The sequence below is a fragment of the Aotus nancymaae genome, unplaced genomic scaffold, assembly GCF_030222135.1.
Source record: "Aotus nancymaae isolate 86718 unplaced genomic scaffold, 86718_ANA_hifiasm-v0.15.2.pri h1tg000161l, whole genome shotgun sequence".
NCBI classification, from domain to species: Eukaryota; Metazoa; Chordata; class Mammalia; order Primates; family Aotidae; genus Aotus; species Aotus nancymaae.
In genome coordinates, this window is record NW_026988576.1 from 277,159 (window position 1) to 296,381 (window position 19,223).

A 19,223-nucleotide genomic window follows, 5' to 3' on the forward strand; every position below is an offset into this window, starting at 1 on the left:
AAGAGAGGACAAAAACGAATGGAAAAACAATCCATCCTCATGGATAGGAAGAATCAATATCGTCAAAATGGACATATTGCCCAAAGTAATTTATAGATTCAATGAGATTCCCATCAAACTACCATTCACATTCTTCACAGAATTGGAAAAATACTACCTTAAATTTCATATGGAACCAAAAAAGAGCCCATATATCCAAGACAATCCTTAGCAAAATGAACAAAGTTGGAGGCATCACACTACCTGACTTCAAACTATACTACAAGGCTACAGTTACCAAAAGAGCATGGTACTGGTGCCAAAACAGACATATAGACCAATGGAACAAAACAAAGACCTCAGAAATAACACCACACATCTACAATCATTCGATCTTCGACAAACGTGACAAAAACAAACAATGGGGAAAGGATTCCCTATTTAATAAATGGTGCTGGGAAAACTTGCTAGCCATGCAGGAACTGAAACTGGACCCCATCCTTACACCTTATATAAAAATTAATTCAAGATAGATTAATTACTTAAATGTTAAACCCATAACCACAAAAACTCTAGAAGAAAACTTAGGCAATACCATTCAGGACCTAGACATTGGCAATGATTTCATGATGAAAATGCCAAAAGCAATTGCAACAAAAGCCAAAATAAACAAATGGAATGTAATTAAACGAAAGAGCTTCTGCAAAGCAAAAAGAAAACAAAACAAGAAACTATTGTCAGCATGAACAGGAAACCTACAGAATGGGAGAAAATGTTTGCAATCTACCCATCTGACAAAGGTCTGATATCCAGAATCTACAAAGAATTTAAACAAATTTAGAAGATAAAAACAAATAACCCCATCAAAAAGTGGACAAAAGATAAGAACGGACACTTCTCAAAAGAAGACATTTATGTGGCCAACAAACACGAAAAAAAGCTCAACATCACTGATCATTAGAGAAATGCAAATCAAAACCACAGTGAGATACCATCTCACACTAGTCAGAATGGTGATTATTAAAAAGTCAAGATACAATAAATGCTGGCGAAGATGTGGAGAAATAGGAACATTTACAATGTTGGTAGGAATGTAAATTAGTACAACCATTGTGGAAGACAGTTTGGTGACAGTGTGGTCATCAAAGATCTAGAATCAGCAATAACATTTGATCCAGCAATCCCATTACTGGGTATATACCCAAAGGAATATAAATCATTCTACTATAAAGATACATGTACTTGTATGTTTATTGCACACTATTTACAATAGTAAAGACATGGAACCAACCCAAATGCCCATCAATGACAGACTGGATGAAGGAAATGTGGTACATATACACCATAGAATACTATGCAGCCATAAAAAGAAATGAGATCATATCCTTTGCAGGGACATGGATGAAGCTGGAAGCCATCATCTTCAGCAAACTAACATAGAAACAGAAAACCAAACACCACATGTTCTCACTCATAGGTGGGAATTAAACAATGAGAGCACATGGACCCAGTGAAGGCAACGACACACACTTGGGTCTGTCGGGGGTTGGGGAGCAAGGGGAGGGAAATCATTAGGACAAATAGCTAATGCATGCAGGGCTTAAAACCTAGATGATAGGTTGATAGGTGCAGCAAACCACCATGGCACACGTATACCTATGTAACAAACCTGCATGTTCTGCACATGCATCCCAGAACTTAAAGTAAAATTAAAAAAAACACAAACAAGTAAATAGACAGATACAAAGACAAAAAGGAAGAGGAAGAGGAAGAAGAAAAGAAGAAGAAAGAAGAAGAAGAAAGAGGAAGAAGAAGAAGAAGAAGAAGGAGAAGAAGAAATTGCTTATTTATATAGAATGCCATTTATTACCCAGAAAGTTCTGAAAAAAATTGCTTATTTATACAGAATGCCGTTTATTACCCGAAAGTTCTGAAAAAAATTATTGGGAGATACTGGCTCTCTATGGTGCTAAAGAAAAGTTACTTAAAATCACTGTTAAAAATTACAGAACATGAAAGATATCTGTATCTTGAACTTTGCATAAAACTGATGTCCCTTTATGGTTAAATTTAGACTATAATTTACTTTGGAAGGGGCAATATTGCAGCAGTGATGCTGTGTCCTTCTGGGTGCATCAGCACATCATAAAAATTTGTCCTAGTGCAGTTGACGTTGACGATTCACTTGGTTAAAGAGCTCTCTGACAGACTGCTTCACTACAGAGTTAATCATTTTTCTCTTCATTATTAAGTATCTTTACGCAGCTGATGTGCATAAACCATCACATTTAATCTAGCAGCTGCCCTTCTTTCTTAGAGTTTCTTTACATATACCTGTCTTTGGTAAATGAAAGCTCTCATCTTTGTTTACATGCCAGAAAAAATAGAAAAAAAAAACAAAAAAAACCACAGGCTCTTCAGTAAATTTTGTCAAAAATTTACTGAATTTTTGACAAAATATTCTTCTTTGGCCAAAAACATTAACATTACTGGTGAGCTTGTTAAAAATTCAAAGACTCAGACTTTCTTTCAGATCTTCTGAAAAAATCATCTGCATTAACAAGATCTCCAGTTTATTGTACACATTAAAATTTGAGAAGTACCTTTTAATTCAACACGTCTTTTCCATCTGAAAAATATACACAACTCATTCTATATGATACAAATATAGGACTCAAAAATGTAATAAAAATAAAATAAAATACCCAGTCTCAGGTATTTTTTTCTTTTTCTTTCTTTCTTCTTTTTTTTTTTGACCTGAAATTTCTCTCTGTGACCCAGGCTAGAGTGCAGTGGTGTGATCTCAGCTCACTGCAACCTCCCCAACCTCCAGAGCTCCAGCAATTCTGGTGCCTCAGCCTCCCAAGTAGGTGGGATCACAGGCGCACACTACCATTCCCAGCTATTTGTTGTATTTTCAGTAGAGATGGTGTTCCACCATGTTGCCCTGGCTAATCTCGAACTCCTGGTTTCAAGTGATCTGCCCGTCTCAATCTCTCAAAGTGCTGGGATTACAGATGTGAGCCACTGTGCCTGGCCAGTTTCATGTATTTCTTTCTTTCTTTTTTTTTTTTCAGACCGAGTTTCGCTCTTGTTACCCAGGCTGGAGGGCAGTGGTGCGATCTCTGCTCACTGCAACCTCCGCCTCCTGGGTTCAGGCAATTCTCCTGCCTCAGCCTCCTGAGTAGCTGGGATTACAGGCATGCACCACCATGCCCAGCTAATTTTTTTTTTTTTTGTATTTTTAGTAGAGACGGGGTTTCACCACGTTGACCAGGATGGTCTCGATCTCTTGACCTCGTGATCCACCCGCCTCAGCCTCCCAAAGCGTTGGGATTACAGGCATAAGCCACTGCACCTGGCTCATGTATTTCTTTATAGCAATGAAAGAATGGATTTACACACTCCCCAATGGTGAGAACATGAAAAGTAAAGTTGGTGAGGGGTTTTAAAAGTGCCCAAGTCCCTGATGTCTCCAACCACACTCAACCACAAAGTACAGTTGCCCAGTTCAATCTCTAGAAATAAGAACATGCAAGAGTCACTAAATAAATAAAATTGAGATGGTCGTTCATTTCAGAAAACAAAGACAAACCTGCCTCTTTGCAGGAAAGACAGGAGGTTCTAATTACCTCTGGTGCTCCTTAGACATTTCTGGGGAAATGGTCTTAAAGGAAGAGGACACTCATACTCCCTTTGGACAGGGCAGTAAGCAGCTAGCTAGAAGACTAGCATTTCTTTGAAGGCTCAAGATCTATCATTTTAAAAAGCCATATAATTTTGTGTTCTACTCTATAACATATCTTTTGAGTTTAATTGCAAACTAAGGTTTTAAATGATTGAGTTCTAACCTGGCTAATTCTGAGAATCTCAGCCCTGCCCAAAAATATGAATCACAAATGTGGCTTGGATTCAGTATTTTTACAAATTTTGCCAGGTGATTTTCTTTACCAAAGAGATTTCATCCTAAAAATTAATTTTTGAATTTACTAGTGGTGCTGCTGTAGTTATGCATGCTTATTATGCATATTCTATTATGGTTTCTGTCATAGGGAAAAGCAAGCTGTTTGGGTGGAACCTGAGATACAAAAGTCATACTAAATATCGATTCTATGGAGGCAACTACAGTAAACATGATTTGCGAGGGACCGAACAGGTAGGGATCCTCATTCCACATTCACAGAGGATGTTCAGAAGTTCCAGGGCATGCTTTTAGAATTGAGCCTTAAAATAAGCAATCGTAACTAACCACTTACTCATGTGCCACATTGAGAACTTGCTGCTGCTTCTTTTTTTCTAATTATACTTTAAGTTCTGGTGTACATGTGCAGAACGTGCAGGTTTGTTACATAGTTATACACGTGCCAACAAACATATGAAAAAAAGCTCATCATCACTGGTCATTAGAGAAATGCAAATCAAAACCACAATGAGATACAATCTCATGTCAGTTAGAATGGCAATCATTAAAAAGTCAGGAGACAACAGATGCTGGAGAGGATGTGAAGAAACAGAAACACTTTTACACTGTTGGTGGGAGTGTAAATTAGCTGAACCATTGTGGAAGATATTGTGGCAGTTCCTCAAGGATGTAGAACTAGAAATACCATTTGACCCACCAATCCCATTACTGGGCATATACCCAAAGGATTATAAATCATTCTATTTTAAAGACATATGCACATGTATGTATATGGTGGCACTATTCACAATAGCAAAGACATGGAACCAACCCAAATGTCCATCAGTGATAGACTGGATAGAGAACTCATCTTCTAAGTATGTGCTCCTTGTAACCAAAGGAAAACTAAATATTTTACTTAAACATTTTGGATACACATGTTGAAGGAAGATTATCTCATACAGTGAGCAAGTTACAACTGAAAGCATAGAAAGCAGTGTGAAGAATGAGTCTAGTCTTGCTTCTGATACTTACAAAGCTGTTTCATCTTGGCCATTTTATCTAACTTTACTGAGCTTCAATTTCCTTGGCTGTAATTTACATTATAAAAATGGAACATAACTTATCAGGTTATTATAAGCATTAAATGAGAAAATAACATACATCAATTGTTAAATAAAAGTTATTTACCACTAATAATAAGAATTTATAGCCTATAATATTACATTATCTTTTTTTGGAAAGTAAACATAATATTAAATAGTGATCAAAATAAATAACTCGATTTTTTTTAGACGCCCTTTCAAACTGCACAGTTTTCTTTTTGTATACTGAAGACTCACAAATGTTTTTGCTATTCTGGTAAAAATCATGCTGGTATTAATTTTCATATGAAAGTTCAATTTATTCTGAACTATATTCTTATATTTACTTTAAAAATATTATCATATGAAAGGCTGATTTTACTGGCAGCTCAGGTCATTCACATCCTGAAGATCAATGAGCAGAACAATTTTAAAAGAGATAAATAGTACTAAAATATATAAAACATACCACTAATTTATAGATTTAGATAAAATTGAATACTATGAAACATAACATATACATAGATATAGAAACCAGATTTAATAAAAACTTTCATGTAGAAATTATTCTACATATATTATAAAGAGTTTATACATATGGATGTGGATCTCTATTGTATATAGGTTTATGAATGTAGAATTAAAGTACAGAAGTTGCTCAAATGATGAAACCACATACATGGGCTTAGAAGTTAGACTTGAGTTCAAATCCTGTCTCTCACTTACAATCTGGACATACTATCTCACCTCCCAGAAATGCAAGGTTGGCTTAACATATGTAAGTCAATAAACATGATACATTACATAAACAAACCAGGAACAAAAAACATGTGATTATTTCAATAGATGCAGAAAGAGCATTTGGTAAAATTCAACATCTCTTTATTATCAAAACACTCAAAAAATTGCATATAAAACAAATATACCTCAAAACAATAAAGACCATATTTGACAAACCCATAGCTAACATCATACCAAAGGGGGAAAAATTGAAAGCCTCTCTCCTAAGATCTGGAACGAGATCAGAATGCCCATTTTCATCACATTTATTCAGCATACTACTGGAAGTTCTAGCTAGAGCAATCAGATAAAAGAAAGAAATAAACAGCATCTAAATTGGAAAGGAAAAAATAAAATTATCCTCATTTGCAGACCGCATGATCTTATATTTAGAAAACCCTAAAGACTCCACCATGAACTGTTAGAAATGATCAGCAAATCAGTAAATTGCAGGATACAAAACCAACATATAAAAATCAATAGCATTTATATACAACAACAGTGAACAATCTGAAAAATAAATCAACAAAGCAATTCCACTTACAGTATTTATAAAGAATTTAAAGATGCCCAGGAATAATTGTAACTAAAGAAGTGAAAGATCTCTACAATAAAAACTGTAACACTCTGATGAAAAAAATTGAAGTAGACACAAAAAAATGGAAAGATATTCTATGCTCATGAATTGGAAGAATTAATACTGTTAAAATGCCAACACTACCTCAAGCAATCTACAGTTTCAATGCAATCTCTATCAAAATACCAATGACATTCTTCATAGGAATATTTAAAAAAATCCTAAAATGTATATTAAAATACAAAAGATTCTGAATAGCCAAAGCAATCCTGTGCAAAAAGAACAAAGCTGGAGGCATACACTAACTGACTTCAAAATATACTACAAAGCTATAGCAATCAAATCACCATGGTACTGGCAAAAACGAGAAAATATCCCAATGGAACAAAACAGAGAACCCAGAAATAAATACATGCTTTTACAGCCAATTCATTCTTGACAAAGGTGTCCAGAACATTAGGGAAAGGACAGTCTCTTCAACAAACGGTGCTGGGCAAACTAGATATCCATATGCAGAAGAATGAAATTATGTTCCTACCTCTCATCATATAAAATCAAATAAAAAAGAATTAAAGACTTAAATCTAAGAACTGAATCCATAAAACTCCTAGAAGAAAACATTAGGTAAATGCTTCAGCACACTGGTCTGGGCAAATATTTTTTGGGGGCAAACTCTGAAAAGCACAGGCACTAAAGCAAAAATAGATAAACCGAATTACATCAAGCTCAAAACTTCTACACAGCAAAGGAAACTATCAACAAATTGAAGTGACAACCCACAGAATAAAGGAAAATATCTTCAAACTATTCAACTGACCAGGGATTAATAGCTAGAATATATAAAAAACTCAAATAACTCAATGGGAAAAAATCTAATGAACTGATTAAGAAATGGGCAAAAAATCTGAATAGACATTTCTCAAAGACATGCAAATGGCAAATAGGTATATAAAAATAGTTAACATCAGTAATCATCAGGGAAATGCAAAGAAAAACTAGAGTGAAATCTTATGTCACTCCAGTTAAAATGGCTTTTATAAAGAAGAATAGGAGGCAGATCCAAGATGGCCAAATAGGAGCAGCTCTGGAGTGCAGTTTCTAGAGAGAATGAATGCTGGTGAGGATGCAGAGAAACAGAAACCCTCATACACTGTTGGTGGGAATGGAAATTATGACAGCCACTGTGAAAAAAAATATGGACCGAAAAAATCTAAACATGGAACTACCATATGATCCAGCAATTTCACTCCTGGGTGTATATCCAAAAGGGAAGAAATCTATATATTGAAGAGATAGCTGCATTCACTTGTTGACTGCAGCACTATTCAAAATAGCCAAAATATGGAAGCAACCAACTGCCCACCAACTGGATGAATGAAGAAAATGTGGTATATATATATGCACACACACACAATGTAATACTATTCAGCCATAAAACTGAGAGAAATCCTGTTATTTGCAGCAGCATGGATGGAATTGGAGGTTATTGCGTTAAAAGAAATAAGCCAAGCACAGAAAGACAAATATCATATGATCTTACTCATATTTAGGCCCTAAGTAAGTGGATCTTATGAAGATAGAGGGTGGATTCATGGTTACCAGAGAAGCGGAAGGGTAAAGGGCAGGGTTGGATAAAGAGAGGTTACTGAATCGGTATAAAAATACAGTCAGATAAAAGGAGTAAGACCAGTGTTGGATAAATCAGTAAGGTCAATATAGTAAACAATAATCTACTATATATTTCAAAATAGCTAGTAGAGAATAGTTCAAGTGTTCCCAGTATTAAGAAAAATATTTCAGGTGATAAATATGCCAATTGACCTGATTTGATTATTATGCATTATAAGAATGTATCAAAATGTCACATGTACTCCAAAAATATAAACATATACATATGAATCAAGAAGACATCCTAGACCATTGCATGAATTTGGGGCAATTATGATTTTACATACTTTACAAAACTGTCCCTGGATAAGATCCTTAGATATTAAAAATTAATGTTCTACATCCCAGTATGTTTCTATTTGTGTTTTCTTTTTAGCTTTTATTTTAGGCTCAGGGTTACATGTGTAGGTTTGTTATACAGGTAAACTGTGTGTTGAGGGGGTGTGGGGTACAGATGGTTTTGCCACTCTGGTAATAAGCATAGTACCCAATAGGTAGTTTTTCAGTCCTCACCTTCCTCCCACCCTCCACCCTCAAGCAGGCCCCAGTGTCTGTTCTTCCCTTCTTTGTGTCTGTATTACTCCATGTTTAGCTCTCATTCATAAGTGAGAACATGCGGTATTTGGTTTTCTGTTCCTGTGTTAGTTTGCTTCGGAAAATGGCCTCCAGCTTCATTCATATTGCTACAAATAACACAGTCACATTCTTTCTCATGTCTGCATAGTATTCCATGAAAAAACTCTTTGTCAACAAAATTTATAAGACAATACTTCACTTATTTGCCAAGTACCTTTATTTGTCAAGAATTATTGACAAATAAATTTTAATTTAGTTAATAATTTTTAATGTATTTTTTTTAATAAACTTAAAATTTATTTGGACCAGCAAGAGCAAACTGCCAAAAATCCAACTTTATATTATCTCTAGTTCAATTCTTGGTGATATTTATAAAACATAAAGTTCCATAAACTTTACCTGGGCAAAGTGACCATAAAGTGTATTGTCTATATTGAGATTCCTTAGAATAAGAGGCTGTTAGGGATTACTTTGAAACAGCAGGGATAAACCAAGGTTGTCCTGGGCATCTGTAATATATGATCATCCTACCTCTGGGCTTAAAGTTAGTGGTCCAGCCATCGCAAATATTTTCTTGAGTTCCTATTCAAATCCTGCTCTCTCTATATTAAACTTTTATATATTTAATAGTTACATTTACTTACCTTAAAGTTTTTCTCATTATCTCACTCTTGGAAATAAGATTTCATTATTTGATACTGAGCTATGAATACATTTCCCTTCTTTCTCGGGAATGATAATGTGTCAGGTAAGTCTTCATCTTTTCTATTGAACTTGCCAGCTCATTTTTACACATTCCTGTTCCAGCTTTGGGGAGATTTCTGCCATCGTAGTTGGTATTTTGCAACACCTGCTACTGCTACAGGCCATTGCTCTTCTCAGCTTTCTTTAGGAAATGAACTGCTTTGCTTAGTCAAATCTCATTACTCTTTTCATAATTGCCTTAGGTCACCATTCATTATCAGAGAAGAATCTAAAGCTTTACTAGTACTGCTACTGAAGACATAGCTAAGATTCCCTTCTATTGGGCCTTACAAGAATTGAGTGTCATTTAAAAGCAAAACTTCATGTATTGTGCTGCTTCTTATTTATTTTGTTTGCCTCACATATTAAACAGAATCAGTTCTAGAGGTCAGGTGTGAAACCCAAGATATGCAAGTTTCTGGTCTGAAAGCTCTGTCATGATTAGGCTATAATTCATGCAAATCAATTAGACAGCACTTGTAACAATTGTTAACAATTTCTCTTAACCTCTTAAACGTTTAAGAGGAACGAGGTCATGGCAGTATCCGGCAACACCGATTGCTGAAAACACAGCCATCATACCGTAGCTTACTATGTGACTCAGATGTGTATAGTAAATTTTTAAAACAATATTATTTTTAATTGACAAATCATAATTGTATTACATTAATGGAGCACGATGTGATGTTTTGATATATGTATACAAGATATAATGATTAAATCGGGCTAATGAACATGTCCATCATATCACTTAACATTTTTTGTGATGATACATTTGAAATTTACTTTCTTAGTTATGTTGAAATATATAAGGCATTATTATTGACCATTGTCTGCCTGCTGTGCAATGTATCTCAAAACTTAATTTCTTCTGCCTGGCTGAAACTTTGCACCCTTTGATCAGTAACTCCTCATTCCCTCGTGCCCCCGTCTCCTTCCCGCCACAGCCCCTGGTAACCACCATTCTCCTCTCTACTTCAACGAATTAACTTCTTTGGATTCCACATATGAGTGAGATCATGCAGTATATATCTTTCTGTGCCTGGCTTATTTCACTTAGTATAGTGTCTCCTAGATTCATTCCTATTGTTCCAAATTTCTTTTTTCTTTTTTTTTTTTTTGAGCTGGAGTCTGGCTCTGTCGTGAGTGCAGTGGTGTGATCTCTGCTCACTGCAACCTCCGCCTCCCAGGTTCCATCAATTCTCCTGCCTCAGCCTCCCGAGTAGCTGGGACTACAGGTGTGTGTCACCACGCCTGGCTAATTTTTGTATTTTTTAGTAGAGATGGGATTTCACCATAATGGCCAGACTTGTCTCAAACTCCTGACCTCGTGATCCACCTGCCTGGGCCTCCCTAAGTGCTGGGATTAGAGGCATGAGCCACCATGCCTAGCCTTTTTTTTCTTTTTTTAAAGTCACAGTTTAGAGGCTACAAAAGGAAACAAAAAAGTTAATTTTTAAAAAATCAATTAAAAATGTCTGTTTTATTTTGAGTTTGGATATTTCTTGTGTCTCTAAGAGTAAAATTAAATTTATGTCTGGGCTAATAGTAATGGTAAAATGGTGCTGACAGTTTTTCTGCTTATGTGTGGGGGCTTTAAAATGCAGTAGTACTGAATCGAAAATTTAAAAAAAAAAATAAGGCTGGGTGCAGTGGCTCAGGCCTGTAATCCCAGCACTTTGGGAGGCTGAGGCAGGTGGATCTCTTGGGGTCAGAAGTTTGAGACCAGCCTGGCCACATGGTGAAACCCTGTCTCTACTAAAAATACAAAAAATTAGCCAGGTATGGTGGTGCATGCCTGTAGTCCCAGCGACTTGGGGGGCTGAGGTAGGAGAATTGCTTGAACCTGGGAGGCAGAGGTTTCAGGGAGCTAAGATTGCACCATTGCACTCCAGCCTAGGTGACAGAGTGAGAGTCTGTCAAAAAAAAAAAGATGCAATTGACAGATTCCTGAAATGAATCATCAAAGCTGTAACAATTGTGATTATGAGCAACATTACTACCTTGTGGCTAGATAGGCATTTTCTTCTCAGATAGTAAACAAAGAGTCATGTAAAAAGAAGACAAAATGTGTGTGTGTGTGTGTGTGTGTGTGTGTGTGTACCACTAGGCAGATTTTACACATAAGGGAAAGAGAAAATACAGACATTTCACCATAATAACTATGTCTCAGATACTAAACATTCTGTCAACATTTATGAAATTTTTCATGGTGAACTTTATTTTTAGGATAAAGTAATGAGCTGGAGCTAATATTTAGATCACAAGCTATGTTTTAAAGCGTTTTTTCAATATCATTCTTTTCTTGGTATGGAACACAGCATGGAACTAGCAAAGAATACTTATTGAAGCAACTCCAGGGTCACGAGTTCCCGACATTCGGGTACCTATTCTCAATTTCGGTGATAATTCATGTGCCAATATTAACTTTGATTTACCAGCATAATGCCTGATCTTCTAGCTGCGTTTATTAAAACCAAGTCAGAATGTGAGAATTATAAAACTTGTAAATGCAAGTATTACAACTCTCACATTCTGACTTGGTTTTAATAAAACAGTAATTTGAAGCCAGCCTCCTGTACCCACCGCAGTTACCACAGCTGCGTTCTTATCCAGAAGATTTCCCATGTTCTTCATCTCCATATCTATTGTCTCCAACCCACACAGTATCTTTTTCCATTTTCATATTCACTCATAGAACAATCTAGGCATATTCTACAGCCCACATGCACCAAAAAGAAAAAAAAAAAAACAGAAAAACAAAAACTACCTACAGGTTTCCTTCCATGCGTTTGTCTCTTCCCTCACCCACACAGTCAAATCCCTTCCTTACTGCTTGCTTCAATTTTCCTACTCTGTATATGAACTAATTCACTGACTCTTTCTGCTTGAAACTTTTTCTATTTTTTAGCCATTTCTCCTTTCCCTGCTTTTAGTAACTTACTTTTTTCTGTGTTTTTAAAATTTCATCTTCTTTATCAATTTGTCATCATGTTAATATTATCTGTCTAAATATAATATGTTGTCAGCCATGCCTTCAATAAATAGTTATTAATTATCTATTCTGTGTTAGGATACTAGGTAGTAAGGGTAATGAGATGAATATAACATATTATCTTCTCCTTTCCCATACATGTCCTCAAGGATCTAAGAGACAAATAGGAAAAAAAAAATAGCTATGAATGTGAGTCCTGGTTCTGGCAAGATGGACTATATCAAATTCAACTCCTTCCACTAAAAACAAATAGATAGCATTTAAAACACCACATTTGGGCTAACAATAAAGAAAAATGCATTCCAAAATGTCAAAACCTAAGAAGGAAGGTAGTAAACGAGTAGGAACAGAAGGAACATGAGTTACACACTAGTTTTATGAATGGGAGCTAGGTACCCGTATTAAAGAGCTTGGGTTTTAACGCTCACGTGAGGCGGAAGACAGGGTCTTGAGCCCATGTAAAGCTGAAAGCTGGAAATATGACCCCATACATAAAGCCAGATGATAATGTGAAAGACTTTCAGAGTGTGATATTGGTAAGGAGATCGTCAAATAGACCAGCGAAGCACAATAGAGCCCCATAGTAACAGATCCACGTATAGACAGGGAATTAGTGGATGAGACAGGTGTAACTGAACTCAGTGGGTAATAGTACACAATAAATAGTGACGGCACAATTGCTTAACCATATGAAAAATTAGATTTCTACTTCACACTGAGATGTCTTAAGCAGTTTTAGTAGGCGTAACTGACATAAAATAAACTGCACATACAAAAGCATGCAATTTGATCAGTTTTGACACATGTACAGAACCACAGTCGAGACAATGTACAGATCTATAAGCCCCAAAGGTTTCTTGATGCCTCTTTGTAATCCTTTATTTCCACACCAACCCTTATCACTAGGCAACTGCTGATTTCTTTTCTATTATTAAAGATAAGTTTGCATTTTCTAGAGTTTTATGTAAATGGAATCATAGAATATGTCATCTTTTTTCATCTGGCTTTATTCGGTCATCATAATTATTTTGAGATTCATCCAAGATGCTACATATATCAATAGTTCATTATTTTTTATTATTAAATAATATTTAATATATGGATATACTATCATTTGTTTATATATCTATCTGCTGATGGAAATTTGGGTTGCCACCAGTTTGGAGTATTAGAAATAAAGTTGCTGTGGGCATTCATGTGGAAATCTTTGTATGAACATACATTTTTATTCTTTTGGTTAAATACCTAGAGTGGAATAATAAGAGATATAGCAAGTACCTGTTCAACATTTTTCTTTCTTTCCTTTTCATTTCTGAGAGACAGGGTCTCATTCTATCACCCAGGCTGGAATGCAGTGATGCAATCATAGCTCACTTTAGCCTTGAACTCCTGGGCTCAAGTGATTCTCCCATCTCAGTATCCCAAAGTGCTGCGATTACAGGCATGCACCACTGCACCCAGCCTGGTCAACTTTTTTTTTTTTTTTTTAAACAAAAACTGCCAAACTGTGTTTTGAAGGAGTTGTAATATTTGTAATATTTGTTGTAAAGTTGTAATATTTGTACCATCCTCCAGTCCCAATAAATAGTGTATGGGAGTTAGTTGCTTCTTATCATTAATGCTGTATGCCAGGCACTGATGCAGAGGACAAAATACATTTAGTAGGCACCACTTGATTCACTTCACTTATTTAAGAAACACACAAACTCTCCAAGGTTTTGGCAGTGGAATGAGAGTTGCTGATTAGGGCATCTGACCAGTTGGTCCAGACTCTCTTACTGATGAAATTCTTCTTCATTTACACTCTTAGCAGTGGGCTTAATTTTATCACCACCAGGCTAGGTTCAGGATTGTGCAACCCATACTTGAAAACTAAGTGAGAATTTGTCATGTGGTCCCTTTTATTGTCAATCCAGGAATGGTCTAAAGTACATTTAAGTAACTGTGGAGAAAAACCAATTGGTTAATAAGATAAAAGATGATTAAATAAAAATAAATTATTTTAGAGTTATAAATTATTTTAGAGTTATCATTATTGAAAAATTTGAAAGGTTATGTTCTTGACCCATCATGTACCCTAGCATCCAGAAGCTAATTAGGAAAAAAATTCAAATTCATCATGATAAAAAGGTCAGCCCATCTGAAAGACACAATGACACTTTATGCACCTAATTAGAGTTGCAAATTATATAAAGCAAAAACTGAGAAAAATAAGAGAGATTGGAAATTTTTGTCATGTTTAGAGAATTGCATAGTGCTCTCTCAGCAATTAATAGAACAACCCTGATTTTAAAAACCGAGGATAGAAACACCTAGAACAAATACCTAGAAGGATAGAAATGCCTAGAACACCTTGTGCGTGTGCAAAAAGATTAATACAATTGAGAACTTTGGTGACATTTATAGGTATTATACTCAAAAACTGCAGAGTTCACAACGTTTTCAAATTCACATGAAATTTTCACCAATTTAGACCATATACTAGTCCTTAAAATGATTCCTAATGAATTTCAAAAGGTTGAAATTTCACAGGGACTACTGTCTGACCACAACAGGATAAAATTATGCACACAAACAACATTTTTAGAAAATCTAATTCTTCTAAAAACATACTTCTAAATAATGTATGAGTTAAAGGAGAAATCACATATGATATTAGAAGATATTTAAATTGAATAATAACAAAAATACAACATATCAACATTTTGGAAATGCAGCTAAAACAGTTTCTTAGATGAAAATTATATTTTTAAGTTATTGCATTTTAAAAGAAAAATGTTAAAAGATGTCTAAACACCTTCATTTTATGAAATATGAAAAAGAAAACAAAAACTAAAAGCAGAAATAAGTAAATAATGAAGATAAAAAATCAACATGAAAAACAGACTAACAATAGGAAGAATTAACTAGGGCAAAGATTCTTGTGTGTGTGTGAAAAGATTAATACAATTGAGAGGACAAAAAATGGAGAGAAAAATACAAATTATCAATGTCAGGAACAAAATGTGGCTTATTACCACTATTCTACAGATGTTTAAAAGATAATCAGAGGGCATTCGTATAAACATTGTGCAATATTGACAATCTATAAAAATAGGTAAGACTTGGAAAAGCAAAATTTACCAACTTAACAGAACAGGAAAGATAACAGCTCCTTAGCCCTATATGTTGAATACATTTAATTTGTAATGAAAAACGTTCTCACAAAGAAAATTTCAGGCCCTGAGTTTCACTCATGAATTCTATCAAACATTTAAGAAAGAAAGAATGTGAATCTTATATTAACTCTTTTGAAAAATAAAGGAAACATGTTCCACTTGTTTTATGAGGACAGTATTACTCTGATTTCAAAACCTGGTAAAGATATTTCGATTTTAAAAAACTTAAAAATAATGTTCCTTGTGAACAAAGATGCAATAATTTGTAACAAAAACATTAGCAAATCAAATCTTACGAGGAATGAAGAGGAATACAATATGACCAAATTAGCAATATACTAGAAATGCAAGATTGGTTTCTATTAAAAAAATCAATCATGTAATAGAGTGCATTCATAGAATAAAAGAGAAAAGCACTGGACAAAATTCAACATACATTAATGATGAAAAACTCTTAGCACTGTAGGAATGAAAGGTATCTTCCTCACTTTGAAAACCCTACCGTTCACATCATACTTAATGCAAATACTGAGAGCTTCTCCTAAGATACCAATGTCCACTCCAACCACTAAGTTAAGACTACATCTTGACCCCTACCACATAAGAAACATACAAATTAATTTGAGAAGGAACATAATTTTCAGGAAGTAGAATAACAAATGCAATAACTTACTCTCTAGATTTAATTCTGACAGAAAAGAAAATAGTTCTAGTAAGACATATACAATAAATATGTAAAGATTTTTATATTCACCAAAATCTCAATAAAGTGGTTAAAATAGAGACATAATTTCAGTAATAGGGGAAAATTATAATATGTCCAGAAAATGATTAGCAACAAGTTATTTTGCAAGGGTATTTTGAACAATAATAATGGAGAGTGGGAATGGGGTTAGTAACAATAGTATTTTTCTTTTAAAAATATTTTTGAGTATTCACTCACCTTATGCAAAAACAAAAATTATACTAAAAATAAAAAATGAGGTCTTTAACTCAACATAAACTATACATAATCAAAGAAAGCATGGTATCTGCCCAACTTATGTGAATCTAAAGTAAATTTCTTTTTTTTTTGTTGAGACGAAGTCTTGCTCTGTGGTCCAGGCTGGAGTACAGTGGTGTGATCTCAGCTCACTGCAACCTCTGCCTCCCAGGTTCAAGCAATTCTCCTGTCTCAGCCTCCTGAGTAGCTGGGATTACAGGTGCCTGTCACCACGCCCATCTAATGTTTGTATTTTTAGTAGAGATGGGGTCTCACCATATTGGGCAGGCTGGTGTGGAGCTCCCGATCTCAGGTGATCCACCTGCCTCGGCCTCCCAAAGTGCTGGGATTACAGGTGTAAGCCACCAAGACTGGCCCCCTAAGGTAAATTTCTAAGTAGGTATGAGATGTATGCATATACCTTCTAAATAAAAATAAAATTAAATTAATTAAGGAATTGACTAATAGGAAATGCTTTACTGTTTAACATTGAAGCAGTGAAATTATACTGATGTTTTTGAAGTTACTGAATTCATTCATATTTTCTTAGAAACTTGCATATGCCTCCTGGTCCAAAAACACATGAAAACAAAATCTCTACCCTTTTGAAGTTTACATTCTTTGTGGTGGAGCAACAGCAAACAAATTCACTTTCAGTTTTTAGTACATTATGTAATTATTAAAGTTACATAATATACTGTTTGTGCATGAATTAGAAATTCAATGATTAAGTTTCTTTCTGGGAGAGACTAATAATTAAATGACCATTATAAATTTGAAATAAACTCAGAATTAACTTATTCACTTTGTCAGTAAAATAACATAGCCATGAATTAGTCATGGATGCTTTCCTGTCACATTCTTACAAGTTTAAAATTTGGTCTTCTTTATTGCTCTTACTGTTTTTTTTAACCATGTTAACTCTCTTTGGGAGGATACACTTAAACCTACCACCTCAGCATATAAGTGTGTTTATCTATCTCTTTATGATGACAAAGTAATGATAGCTAGCATACAGTGAGGGCCTTTACTATGTGCTGGTCACTTGCCTTTACATTCATTCCCTCATTTACTCTTCCTGATGCCTCTAGAAAGTATGTCCTGTTATTAATCCACTTCACTGAGGAGTAACCTGAATAATTTATGCAAACTCACATAATAAAGTGTTGGAGTTGAGCCACCTTTGTCATGATGTCTATACTCACAGAGATATTCACATACTTGTAGTTTATCTACTTTGTATATATACAATTACATAGACTTTATGAAAAAATGCTCCAAGTGCAGAAAACACAACATAACCTTTTCAATATTTTTAAACTCAATGATCCTTATATACCCAAGTGGTTTGCAAGTAGATATTGATACATTAAAAATATTTCGAAGATGAATGGCTGCTTATAGTCTCTTTTTAAACTTAATAAAGTGCTTTAAATCTACTATGATTTGAATCAAGATTTTTCTGTGGTTTATGGATGAGTTCTTCATTTATAGATAGATGAGGAATAAGTGCTACGTAGAGACCTGAATACAAAGTGTAAAATCAATTGTGTTATCCCCAATCCCTGCTGCCCTGAAATCTGGCATAGTCATATCTGTTGCACTTCTGGATCATGCTTAGAACTGTAAACTCTGTATCTAGCCAACACCTAATGGGACACTTCTGGAATACCCAGGGGCCAACATCCCACTCTGCTCTCTCCTGCCATCACACCCCTTGAGTTGTATATTAACAATGATCAGCCAAGTAGAAGAGGCAGGTGCCCTATTGCATAACACATAATAGGTAATTAAAGTACATACATTCTATCTTACCCACCATCCCTGCAACAAACAAATGCAACAGATAGTAGTGTTTTTTCTAGAAACAATGTTATAATCATTTAGGAAACTATTTTAGGGAATGATGACCAAAGTTAATAATAATAAAAATGAGCTTTTTTCGTAACATGTAATTCACTCTAATATCATGAAAAGCTTCCTCAGTGAAGCTTCAGGTTTATTACGTTAGCACACTCCCCATTTTGCCACACTGAGAAAGGTTTCTAAATGTACACTTTGCATTTGCTTAATCTACTTTCACACCAGCTTACATTTTCCAATCTGCGTTGTTTTGTATACTTGTCTTTAAAAATTGGACAAAACAAGGGTGAGGAAGCAGAGACATAGAACGAAGAGTACATAAACACTGTTTGCAAAATCTGACACAGAGGTTATTTTCATTAAAATTACAGAGATATCTTTGTTAATCAACTAGATTAAAATGCAGCTAATACATAAACTTACCCTGGTTTTGTGTCGTTTACTACACAGTGATAAGTAAATGTTCCAAACATTTGAACTCCTAAAATTCCATAAAGAAGTAGAAAGAAAAGTAGGAAAATGGAAACACTCCATATCTGTTCTCCTGATCGCCTAGAAAAAAGAAAAGGAGGTAAAATATATAAAACTTACAAAAAACTTCATAAACTTTTCTTCTTAACATATTGTAAAGCAGTGCTTACTTTAAAATATTTGTAATTCTGGTCCTTGGCAGTTCAAATCGGAAATAAATCCGGAATGCCCGGATCATAATTAGTGGCCGTGGAATCCGCAACATGCCCCAAGGTGACATCTGATCAACTATATCAGCAATTTCAAACACCTACAAATTACAAGATGGGTAAATGAGGTGGTTATTTTCCCTTAGCATTGCTTACCATAGTGGAATATGCAGATATTAGCAGCGTAAGGATGTACACCTCTACTCTGAATTTAGCCCTACATTGTTTTCCACCA

The 19,223-nt window shown here is 34.9% G+C and overlaps 1 protein-coding gene across 1 annotated transcript in view; it reads right to left on the reverse strand.

Moving 5' to 3' along the window:
• NALCN (sodium leak channel, non-selective) overlaps positions 1-19,223 on the reverse strand; it is a gene marked incomplete at its 3' end in the record, with an annotated part of 335,842 nt that overhangs the window by 277,152 nt on the left and 39,467 nt on the right. The window contains exons 5-6 of the mRNA XM_064371774.1: positions 18,950-19,089; positions 18,732-18,860 (exon numbers count right to left, since the gene is read on the reverse strand). Of these exons, the coding sequence (XP_064227844.1) occupies positions 18,732-18,860; positions 18,950-19,089 (269 nt within the window). The remainder of the gene's footprint in view (positions 1-18,731; positions 18,861-18,949; positions 19,090-19,223) is intronic.